The sequence below is a fragment of the Siphateles boraxobius genome, unplaced genomic scaffold, assembly GCF_051911475.1.
Source record: "Siphateles boraxobius isolate OS27281-9 unplaced genomic scaffold, OSU_SipBor_1 46, whole genome shotgun sequence".
NCBI classification, from domain to species: domain Eukaryota; kingdom Metazoa; phylum Chordata; class Actinopteri; order Cypriniformes; family Leuciscidae; genus Siphateles; species Siphateles boraxobius.
This window is the reverse complement of record NW_027509097.1, coordinates 3960743-3973509: the sequence shown is the minus strand read 5'-3', so window position 1 is coordinate 3973509 and position 12767 is coordinate 3960743. Positions and strand designations below refer to the sequence as shown.

Below are 12767 nucleotides of genomic sequence, written 5' to 3'. Positions count from 1 at the left end.
TAATGGCTACTGAAAATGCTTTGCCATCACAGGAATAAATTATTGTTATTTTTAGATTATATTAAAATAGATATACTTTAATATTTTAAATTGTGATAATGTTTAACATATCATTATTACTGATTTTACTGTATTTTTGATCAAATAAATGCAGCCTCATGAGCATTAGAGCCTTTTTTTTTAATCTTACCAACAAACAACAAACTTTTGAACGGCCATGTAAATTGTCAAATTAATCATAGTCATTCATTCTTATCATTCTAGCTCAAAAGTGAAATAGTTTTGCATACCACTAGCTGATTAGTCAGTTATCCTATCATAATGCCAGCATACAATATTGACCTATGAGACCAGCCCAAACATATTCCAATTCCAAAATGTCACAATTCTTTTTGAAACTGTTCAAAAATAACTCAAAACAATGATTTCTAATTGGAAAACTTAGAGTTTATATTTTCAAACAACTTTTCAAACCCAAGGTCATTGCTCCAGGTTGGAGTGCAATTCACCAAGCACTGGAAATCAGAGACTGTGGGACTGAAGCTGGTAAATAACATTCTTAAAGACCATAAATATTTAATATGTTAGTACCTGAGCAGCAAAGTAAAACAGGGTAAAGGTTCAGCTGGGTTTGGAGATGATGTGGAGACGGAGCTTTGACTGGCTCAAAGGAGCAGCAGAAAACAGCAGAATGCAGAATTACCCCATGTGTGATATGGAACACTATATCAGAATGTCAGCGTCCACCACATCACAAAGCTGTTTTCATTTCTGCAGCCCAGTCCTTCTGAACTAAATGATATGCTTTCCAGTCTCCAGTCAAATGTAATAAATTGTAGATAAGGTGTTTTATTTTAGTATGAGGAGACTTTAAAAGCAAATGTGAATCTTGACTTTTTAGGGGGGTTGCATGCCAGATTTTATTGGCAGAGATTAGGGGGAACACTATTCAGGGAGACAGAGGGATCATGAAAACGGGTCACGACACAGAATGCATTCAACTTGAGTACCAAGGTTTAGGACTTACCACTAAGCCACAGCTCAGCTCAGATGAAATTTGGCTTTTTATCGACTTAAAATAAATAAATAAGATAAATAAGGCATATTTGGACAAGATCAAGTTCATTTTGCACTTACCAATTATCATCAGCACAACTATGTAAGAATTGCATAATGGCTCCAAATACTTCAAAGAGATTTTTCACTAAATAGCCGTTTTAACAGGGAAAAAAATTGATAATAAAATGTACATAATAAAAACATCAATACAATATTTTTACATTTTGGGCTCATATGAATAAAAATGACTGAACTGTCCTGCACTTTTATATTTATTTTTTATATTTTTATGATAAATGTTATAAAATGAAAACACAACAGTTCACATTTTAAATCATTTTAAAATAAGATATTTGTATATAAAATTTTATAGAATAAAAAAAAACATTTATATAATATTTTTTACATTTTAGGGCACATATAAATAAAAAATAAATCTGCACTGTCCAGCAAATGACAGTCAATTTTCTTAATTGTTTTAAGTTAATACATTTGGCTTCAGATCCTAGTGTTAAATTATGATAATTATTCATTTTAATTTGTGTCTGCCTTGAATATCCCGGTCCTCAAAAGAAAGCCAAGAGAGAGAAATACATTGTCCAATTAGAGCACAAGAATGCCCAGGATATGCCTGGTATTACAAGGAGTAATGGTCCACTAAATGCTATAATGTAAAGGATGGCATGTGGATATATGTAAATATAAAAGTCTGATTAGCTAAATGGAAACCTGCTGGCTCAGCTCCCCAGTTCAGGTAATAAGAAAAACACTTAGATGGGAGACAGTGATTCAGGGAGGCAGTCAGAGAAAATTCAGGTGCCTGATTCCATTAGAGCTGCGGTTTCTCATCAGAGAACAATAACCCCAACACTTTTCATCTTTTTAAGCTCTGATTCAGCCAAATGGATGATAAAGGTGGTAAATATGCCAAAGTCTATCATCAAATGTCTCCGGCATATGTCAGTCAGTGTCTCAGATGAACTAATACAGTATAAATTCTGGAGCATATACTAGATATTCAGAAACTCAGGCAGTCCATTTTACATTAAGTGGTGCAGGCAACAGAACCCCACATTTGAGCCGACAACTGAGCAGAACAGACAACTGAAATAGTCCTGCTGTCGACCAGAACTGACAAAGTGGGTAGAAATGCTGGAAGCCTGGTTCTGGAAGACTGACAGGCACATGGACGGCAAGAAAAGTCGGCAGGCACCAGCATAGATGGGCGGCATCATGGCAGACAGCTCGGGACAGGAAGTCAGGACTCAGGAGACTGTCAATTTGAGAAAATGATGCTGACAGAATGCTGACTTTCAGAAAATACTAATGTGGGAAGAAGTTATGTAAAATGAAAGTAGGAACTGAACATTTAAGATTTTTTAAAAAGTTTTTTTTTTTCTTGAGTGAACTGCTGCAATATTTTTTAACAACATGTCTTTCATGCCTTCACGGTTCACATTAATATTGCAGAACACATACAGAAGACTCCAAATCATCTTGTAACAATTATTTCGGTATTGTACTTCACAAGAATGCAAACTCCTTCACCTGTGAATATCGTGAGATGTGATTACAAAACCATCAGGAAAATAAAAACAGTCAATTTCATGCTTTTAAGAGCCTTCTAAAAACAGTCACTGAAAATATAATGAAATATGTCTTTTAGAAAAGGATACAAAAATATAGGGGAAATGGGGATGGAAACAATTATTGGGGGAATGCAAAAAATTCCCTCATTTTCTTGAGAGAATGGAACAATTTTGCGAGCGAATGAAAAAAAGTTTCTTGGAGGAACACAAACATTTTGCGAGGAAATACAGTTTCTCAGGGGAATGCAGAACTTTTGCGTGAGAACGCAAGAGCATTGAAATATGTGTATGAAATATTTGCCCTCATAATGGTGTAGTTAAAACATCAACTAGCACTTTCTGAGCCATACCTCTTGGAATAAGCATGTCATTGCTTTTAGTTCACTGCTTGGATGATTACTAAATGCATTTGTGCAATTTATTAACAACAAGAAATTGGTAGTTGATTAATCATTCACATCCTAAATTTGAATCATACAAATGTCTCTAATATGCTCAGCGAGGCTCCATTTATTTGAAAAAACAAACAAACTAACAGTTAAATGCAAATTAAAATCACTTTTCTGTTTTAATATATCTTTGTGATGCAAAACTATTTTTAGCTTCATTACTCCAGTATTCAGTGTCACATGATTCTTCAGAAATCATTCTATCGGTAATATGCTGATGTGGTGCTCAAGAAACATTTCTTCTTATTATTAATTATTATTAATTTGTTTATGAATGAATAAAAAAAGTGCTGCTTAATATTTTTATGTGGAAATTTAATAAATAGAAAGTTGAAAACAACAGCATTTATTTGCAAATGCAAAAACAATTGGCAAAAACAATGCAAACATCTGTAACTTTTGATCAATTAAATGCATCCTTGCAGAATAAAAGTATTTTTAAGAAATCTTGCTGACCTCAAACTTGGATCCAGCTGTGAATGGCCTGTAATGTTCCTATCACATGGTCAAATAGCCTTTTCTGTTCCCTTGAAAAAATGATGTCCTTCATCCTCTGAAGTCAGTTATGATTGCTTTCAGATAACATAATCCAGGATGTGAGAATCAATACTAGCCGATCAATGCACATAATGCATATAAAGATGAGGGGAAATACCTTGTCAAAAGTAGTGTATAAATTCAAACCCGTTGTGGGACTGTTTAAACATATTCCTGTGGAAGAAAATGTGTCTGTATAAGCCGAGGACTCACGAGAACGCTTGCGTTTGATTTGATTCCGAATTCATGTGTAAAATCCTCAACCGATCCTATGCAAACCTTATTGAAAATTCAATTTTACGTTATTCCACCAGTGCTATTTCCACTCCAGGGGCTCTTGTCTTATCCTAGTTCCAGATATATACATTACCATCCCTGTGTAGCCCTACAGCGCTACAGGTTTGAAATTAAGGATGAAATTAAGTTGAGCAAAACTAATGATGGTTGGATGAACCCTGCTTCTTATTCCCATTTATGGTTCCAGCAGAATCCAAAGCATGATTGATGCTGGGCCAGCACCACACATTACTTCTGGCTATACACACAGTGAAGCTTGTGTTTGTCTCACCTGAATGGCTGAGTGATGGACTGCGTGTCATTACCGACGATGTACGTTAGTCGAAATGGAGCCTGAAGACTTGGCACGCATCTATTCTAATGTCTTAGAGACGGTGTGTGAGGAAAGCCCTGTGCTGCTGTGGTAGTCAATTGTAAAAAATGCCTAAGGAGATTCTTTTTGTTGCAATGATTCATTTTGTAAAGTGAAAAATAAATGGCAAAAAACATTGGAATTGAACACCTTGCTAGCGAGATACAAAAATGAAAGTTGTGATAGTCTTTTCTTCCCTATTGTGATGTATATATTGGTCCATGTGGATTTGATTGGATGGTTGTGGTTTGCAATTGGTGGATCTCATGTGAGCGACGTGTTGTCCTTCCCTCACACCGGTAAACACATCATCAGAGAAGAGATGAGGTCACTGCAAGAGGGATGGGGAGTTATTTGGATTAGAAATTACAAGGGCATATGAATTTCTAAAACATTTTGTGCATGGATATGTCATTTATAATAAATACTGCAATATAAAAAAATAAAAAAAAAGAATTGTCAATTTTGATTTTATGGTGACCCATCAGCGACACAGAGCTACATGATTCCATTCATTTTCAATAGACAGCCGACTTCTGGCAACACTGAGTCTATACCCTGGGAACTATTTGAGGGACAGCCATTTGTAGTGGTGTCCGAAACCATAGTGGACGTTATCGAGTACACATTCAATCCCATACTTCACCGCTATAAAAAATGTACAACAGATAGGCTACATCCGAAATCGCATACTTCCCTATACTATAAAAACAGTATGTGACTAAATAAGTATTTCTGATGCAGCCGAAACTCAACATCTAGAGAATACCCATAATGCACTGTGAGGGTTGTGCCGAATGAATTCCCACGTTTCGCCAGAAGATGGAATCATCCGTCCATTCATTTTCCAAACCGCTGGTCCAATGTGCTACAGCGTAATATCATATAAATTCCTCTTTAATTGATTATTAAATTGTTTAGTTAAAGGTGCAAAACGCAAGTCTCTGGGTTTTTGCAGAACTACGCCCCCTCTGGCGACAAGCGAAACTGCAACCATAGTTGTGCACGCTCATGGACCACACGCACACGCACGCATGCACGAGCACGAGCTGTTCATAACTAAAGGAGCATCTGCCGCACAGATCTTTGGTGTACAGCCAAAATGTCTTCAGTGGTAATAAAGTTATAAATCTGCAAGTCATTTCAAAAATATGGAAGGAAAGACATTTGAGTAAATTACTCTTATGTGTGAGGGGAAAAACGGGGGTAGTAGAAAACTTTGTTTATGTTTTTACTGTATCCACCTATGATTGTATTGTTATGAAAACACGTTCATGAACAATATAATTGATTACTTCGCAAAAGCTCAAAATAATAATCATACCATACACAGTTGGTCAACAACGTTCACTCAAATGTCTCAAGGTAATAAACAATCAAATGTCACCATGACGTTTTCATAAAACCCAAACAGGCTAATCCGCCGAAGACTTGCGGGGTTCAGCCTGTTATTGATCTGCTAAGTAGAATATTCCAATAAAAATACATCCTTTTTCTGTTATAATTTACTCAAAATTTCTGTCTAATTATCGGTCATTTTATCAGCATGTTATATCACACTCAAGAATCTTGAACTGTTTTGCTAATCACTAAACTACATGTAGCGCTGATTTATTTAGTAGATATTTTGACAGGGACAATACACACTGACAAACATTAATGTGAAATGTGTCAATACTTTATTAAGTAAATAGTTAGTCTGCTAAACAGTATGAGTAAAGTAAAAATATTTACCCCTTTACCATTGTATTTCCCTTCCTGCAATGTTCAGAATAAAACATGTATTTTATCACAATACCAAAATATTTTACGTTTTCCTCGTTTTGATAGAATACGAGCTCCCACATACCTCATATATACTACATACAAAATGTACCACATTCACGGGAACAATTTACTATTTTTACCGAAAAATACAATATAGCCAATGCAACGGCGTTCTTCCTTGTTGGTCAATGACATGAACACCTTAGCATGTTAGCAATGGACACAAGGCTGTATCAAACATTAGAGACTGGGCTATATCTTACCGTTTTATCAAGAAAAAAGCCAAGTGAGGATCCCGTTTGAGACCAAGAGCAGACCGGAGATCTCTCCATTTGTTGAATGCCTTCCCGAGGTAGACTCTCGTCTTACTCCGACGCCTGTCTGACTCCAATTTGGACCTTTTGGTGGCACTAGACGACAATTTTCTTTTCTTTACTTTACATGGAGTTTGCGTTGGGGTTTGGAATGGACTACAAGCCGGTCTCTTTGAATCCATCTTCTACCTTTGACGCACGAGTTGTCTTCGCTGATGCGGAGAATGGCGGCGCCGGCGAAAACACAAACCTGCGAGACATAGCCTGGTGAGCGTGAACGCGCATGACGTCACGCCCAGTCTCAAATTCGAACCCGAATCCCTCTTATTTATTTTACTGTACAGGATTATAGAGGCAATTGCAGTGATCAGAGAAGGGCTCATTCAGTCCATCAGGCAATTGTTTATGCATGTATGGGTTAGAAAACGTGTATTTTTAACATGAATTGTTGCGCAATGCACCTTTAAGATTTAGAGACTTGCGACATACAGCAACAAAGTCGCTGGCAGTGTGAATCTTTGAACATTTTCATGACTATACGCTTATGGCAGCTTTATTTAAATTATTGGCTATTTCATGTAAACATATTCAGAAGTCTGACCCTGAAGTCTGTAGCCCACTTGTGCGAATTAAAGTTTCACCAGGTGAGAATTTTGAACAGGTTGCTCAATGAAAAAATAAATCATATACAATTAAAGAAAATGTATGCCTGCCCATGCAAACCTTGCTGCCAAGATCATCATTTCTAGTTTATATATATCGTTCTGATCCCTCAGATCTCTCCTTCAAAGTGAGTCTTAGCCAGGGTCCAAAGGGTCAAGGTTGGATCATACAATCAACTGCGATTGAAATTAATGAGAATGCTAACAAATATTTTGCATAATAGCACATCAATTAGTAAGAATCAGCTTTACAGTTTCATATATTTAGTATTGAGGAATGGAGTCAGAGGACTGAAGTTAATTGTATATGGAAAATACAGGCTCAGTAAATGGTCAGAGAGTGCCCTCTTTCCTCTCCTTCTCTCATGCTTCATACAGCTGTTTTTGTTTCATGAGCTTAATCTGCCATCTAGTGCCATTGCATCAAAGTGACTGCAAAAAATACGGAAACATATAGAATGATAAAATATAGTAAATGCCTATGAGCACTAATCCTGGACAGATGGGGAAATCTGCTCCTCGTGCACCATCTGAAATATGCTTTTCAGATTTTAAGTTTTAATGCCAAACCTGCACCAAACCTAACTTCGTTAACATCTGACTGAGGTCGGACAGGCTTTAATAAATTCCCTGAATGGAAGCAGCAAATACACCGAGCCAAATGAACCCAATCAGCATTCTGCTCAGTGGAGGGGAGCGAGCAGTGGGATCTGCCCTATGCCTTCTACGTGGGCCGAAACACATATGAGCCATTGGGAGCGTAATTAGAGTGAGGAGGGCAGTGATGGTGTCTACCTTTATTAATTAAGTGCAGAGAAGCTGTAGATGTCACTCAAGAATCCAGCAGATGAGGTTAACTAAATTCAAAAGCCAGATGTGTGAATTATTGATGTGCATGCATGGCAGATGTGCATAACTTGTTTGAACTGATGGCTGTTTAGAATCAGATCTAGCAAATCAATGATTCACTTTTTAAGTTGGTTCTTATTATTATGTATTAACTCACATTTTTAATTTCAATGAACTCAAAATTTCAAGGTAACCATGTTACTTACTTTTTTAAGGTAAACCAACAAATTATTTACAGTGTAATAATTTATTAATATTATAATAATAATAATAATAATAGCATAAATAATAATGTCATTCCCAATATTTATCTTTAACTACACCTCAATATAATACACAGTGAGACCATGAATGCAATTACAGACAAGGTGATTGATCTTTATAAGCTAATGAACTGATATATATGTGTGTGTGTGTGTTGGACCATTTTTAATTCTATGCACCAATTTATTCCAGCATCATGTTTAAATTAACACATTCCTTAAGAATGATAATGATCTGAAGATTGTTAATATCAGCAACATTTTTGTAACCAGTGATTTATATTTTATCGAAACATTATCCTGGGTAATAAATATAAAACTTTTTTTTTTATTCAATATCAAGATTTAAGGTTAGAATTTAAGAATGTTTATATATTTTTTTCATTTTCTCTTTATCTCATTTTCTCATTTTTTCTTTTTGTGTCTATTTTATGTCAAAATATAAAGAAAATGAAGTGTAGAGATAGCAACAATACAATGACACCGATTATTAAATGTATTTTTATTTAAATGGCACAAATTGTTAATATTAAATGGTGTGACAATTTTAAGTATTTTAAGTACAAATATGTTCAATAAATGACATGAAGACATATCCATGCTTAAACAGTAGATGTCACTGTGAGTTTTGACTTGCTAGACTGGAAAGCCCCTCTCGAGCCACCGTAGCCCTTTATATGACGGACTCACGCGGAAGTCCCGCCCCTTTTCCCCTCTCGCTCGCAGGACGTGTAAGTGTTAGCAGTTTAGCTCTGTCAAAATAATCCGTTTAAATCTGCATCCATCCATCAATATACACATTTATAGAATGTTCGGTGTGAAAGCATATGTATACATTTTTCATTAAACGGTATATTGACCGGAAGTTGTTAAGAAAAGTGTTACAATAAAGTCTGTTTTGTTGCATTGCAGGGTCGAGCCGCACCTGAAACAAAATGGTGAGAATGTGTTTGTATTTGCATTAGTGTTGTTTTTCTAATTGATGGATTGTTCTGTTTGATCTGTTATAGTGCCATTTGTTTTAAAATAATCTGCTAAAATTAATTTAAAAGTTGTTTATAGGAATAGGATCATGGGAACGCAGAATGTGGCTAATGCTAAAACATGAATTTCGCGCTTGTGGATAACCTAGTAATGTCAGAATCAGAAACAAGTTGAAAGCTTAGGCTAAGAAACAATAATTCTGATTTTAAGACTGATATGAGCGCTATTATGTGTATGACAAGATCTCTCAAATGTGCGTTTTTTCTTAACAGCCACGCAAAATTGAAGAAATCAAAGATTTCCTGCTTACAGCAAGGAGGAAGGATGCCAAGTGTAAGTTTAGTTTCAAATAAAACAGTCATATCCCATTTATGATCAATGAGGTGGCTCTTTATTTCATGTATCGCTGGTGTAGTACTACTGTACACTGTCAAGTGGTTTGTATATTATGTGGTTTGTTTTGATGCTTTTCAAGTTTTCACAGAACTGATGGCAGTGCATCTCAATCCTAGAGAACTGTTCATTTTGAATGTCTGACACTCATTTCAGGTTCAGATGCTCTGTCTACATTAACCCGGATACATTTGAAAATGCTGTTTATGGACGCTCCCCGTCCACTAGCATTTTCCAAAAGTTGCTCATCCACACTGAAACGTCTGAAATGCTTAAATCAACTTACTGTGCATGTGTAAATCGTTAAAAATAGTTAAAACAATATTCTGGCACGATCGTTTTATTACCAAAATATCCCAACGCTCACTTTTGGACACAGTCCATGTCTCCCTAAAAACCGTATTGTCTTTTTTTCAGCTTGAGTCATCTTTGCTGAAAAGTTATATGAAGATTCTAAAAAGGAGCATTTATCCTTTGCAACACTGACAGCAATCAGCATGCACAACAATGCCGGTATAACCATAGATATCTGTGGGTACGATATGCGTCACCTCTTTGTTTTCACAGTCCACACTACAATGCTGTTATTTTCACAACGTTTTTGATAAAAATTGTGTCTGTGTCGTGTGGATAGGCCAAAACAGAGAAAGATGCATTTTAAAATGAAAACGTATGAGTGGTCGTATGAGAAAAGTCTGGTCAATTGATTCATGAGACTATAGTATGCAAGTTGTCCAAACACTTTGGGCCTGTCCTATGCCCTCTGTGCATTTACACGCTTGCTAGAGCAATGATGGACCTAGTGCTGAATTTCGCATCACTCCGAGATTTCAGTTCCACCGGTTCACTAACACTTATAGCTGTCGCACACCTTGAAGTAAGCTGATGTTAATCTGGTGTTAAATAAGACAGACATCCAAAATGTGCAGTACTTGGGTCTTCCGGAACCCAGATTGACAAGCACTAGCTTAAGATTGAACAGATTTTGTACTGTTGGCCTAAAAAGACATAATGTACTAAAAGGAATTTCAGAGGCCTGAGTTTGACAACTATTGTGCAGATATTGCTATTTTAACACATTCAATCCGTATACACATTTTTGGCTTCTGCATTGGTTATTGGAAAAAATGTTTACCTGTATTGATGACTTCTCTAAATTCATGTTTTCCAACAGCTGTCAAGATCAAGAAGAACAAGGACAATGTGAAGTTCAAGGTCCGCTGCAGCAGATACCTGTACACATTGGTCATTACAGACAAAGAGAAGGCTGAGAAGCTCAAGCAGTCCCTGCCACCAGGTCAGTCTTTAATAAAACGTAATCATACTACATTGATGAAATGCAAATAAGGTTATAACAACACATCAGTCAGTATGTTTACATGGACGACAATATTCTGATATTAAGCCGATTAAGACAATACTCTGATTAAGAAGCTACCATGTAAACGGATTTCTGATTACCTTCATCTGGCTAAAATCATACTCGAAGTAAACACAAATGGAATTCAGACGTGGAGTATTCCTATATGTTGCGTTATTGAAGTGCGTTTTAGACACGTACCCACCTTAATCACACTTAACCACCTGTTTGAAGGCAAACAAGAGAGCAGGGCTCAAGAATTTCTATCTGCCCTCATCTATTTGTATGACGACATAATTAACTGCACTTGAAGCTTTCGTAAAATTAAAAATGAAACGCCCAAAACTGTTACCGTAACAAAGACAAACTATGTTGATATGAAGGGAACATCGATCTGCGTGGCATAGTGATGTAATGACGTGTGCCATTAATAGATCTATGTTCTATAACATGTAAAAAGGGAACATGAAAGGAATATTCTTTAACCCTTCGGAGTCTTGGGCTATTTTGGCCGTTTTTGTGTGCTTTTTTTTTTTTTTTTTAATTTTGCCACATAAACAAATGTTTACCATACCAATGTTCGGTATTATTTTTTTTAGCACATCACCTATATGACTAGACAATTAGTTTTTCACTTTGATGTACTGCATCAACATACTGGACCCAAAATCACACAAAAAGCACAAAATCCGAATAGAAAAATTATAGCTTTTCTACTACAAAAAACACAAGCATGCTCAACGAAGCATTTTAAAAAGTTTAAAATGTAAACACAAGTTGTAAATGTCAACATATACAGGCACAATTCAGATATAATCAAGCTATATACAAAAAAAATGATTTACAAAAAAAAGCAGGTGTAGCCATAGGCTTTTTTTCTTTTTAGCTCAGCCACTTTTTAAAAAAATATTGTGCACAATTATTCAGAGAGCTATATACAAAATAAAAAATGTAAAATTGAGATAAAATGAAACTATATATCACAAAAAGGAGGTGTGGCAATGGGCGTTTTTTCTTTACTTTTTTGCTTAGAAACTCTACAAAACACTTCATGTACAATTACACAGATAGCTACATTACAGGACTTTAATTCCTTGAGTAAGGGGTTCCTCAATAGTGCAAATATACCATACAAAAGGTAAAATTAACACAAAATCAAACTATACATACAAGTATTTACAACAAATATCAGGTGTTTTTTATTTAATTTTATTTTTTATGTGCCACTCCTCAAAACAGTTTATCTAAATCTACTCCTAAACTATCTACACTACTCCTAAACAACTTTCACAATCTACTCAAACTCTTCCAAAAACTAGCAATAATATCTCTCTATACATGATGTATGTAACCGTATATATGTCTCTCTGTCAACTCCGTAAATCCTATGGCTTTCAATTTCGCTTCTTTGCTCAGTTGGCTCCTCCTCCATTCCCTAAAACGTGCAGCCTGAAGAGCAGTGTCAGCAGATTCACACATTTTTCTCCGTTTAGTTTTATGACAAAAACCGACGAAGTTATTAGAATAAATGTCGCATCACATCTGGCGTTCTTTTACGAACGCGTCAAGATTTGTTTATATAAAGTTTAAATGATCACATCTTTACTTGGTCTATCAACACAAAACAAAAAGTAACATAGAATTTCAAGCCAGCACTTTCGACAGAAGTGGAGGGCAGCGCTCAACGTGACTGTTTTTATGCTTCAACATCTTAAACTGGTCATGTAACTTGATCACGCCGGCGTGATCGGCGACCCTAAAGAGTTAAGCAACTCATGTAAACACCTTAATCAGAATATTGTCTAATTCAGAATAAGGTTAATAACTAGATTACTGCTGTCCATGTAAACATAGTCAGTAATAGTGTTAATCTTAATAGCAAAAAAGGAATT

At 35.8% G+C, this 12767-nt stretch overlaps 1 protein-coding gene across 2 annotated transcripts in view; it reads left to right on the top strand.

The window, feature by feature from the left end:
* rpl38 (ribosomal protein L38) overlaps nucleotides 1–12767 on the top strand; it is a 166738-nt gene that overhangs the window by 152283 nt on the left and 1688 nt on the right. Inside the window, exons 1-4 of one of the 2 annotated variants that reach the window (XM_077200328.1) lie at nucleotides 8788–8869; nucleotides 9051–9076; nucleotides 9395–9455; nucleotides 10690–10812. In XM_077200328.1, coding sequence (XP_077056443.1) covers nucleotides 9074–9076; nucleotides 9395–9455; nucleotides 10690–10812 — 187 coding nt within the window. In that variant the 5' untranslated portion in view covers nucleotides 8788–8869; nucleotides 9051–9073. Of the gene's footprint in view, nucleotides 1–8787; nucleotides 8870–9050; nucleotides 9077–9394; nucleotides 9456–10689; nucleotides 10813–12767 lie in introns of those variants that run through there. The other variant, XM_077200329.1, reaches the window with a different exon arrangement.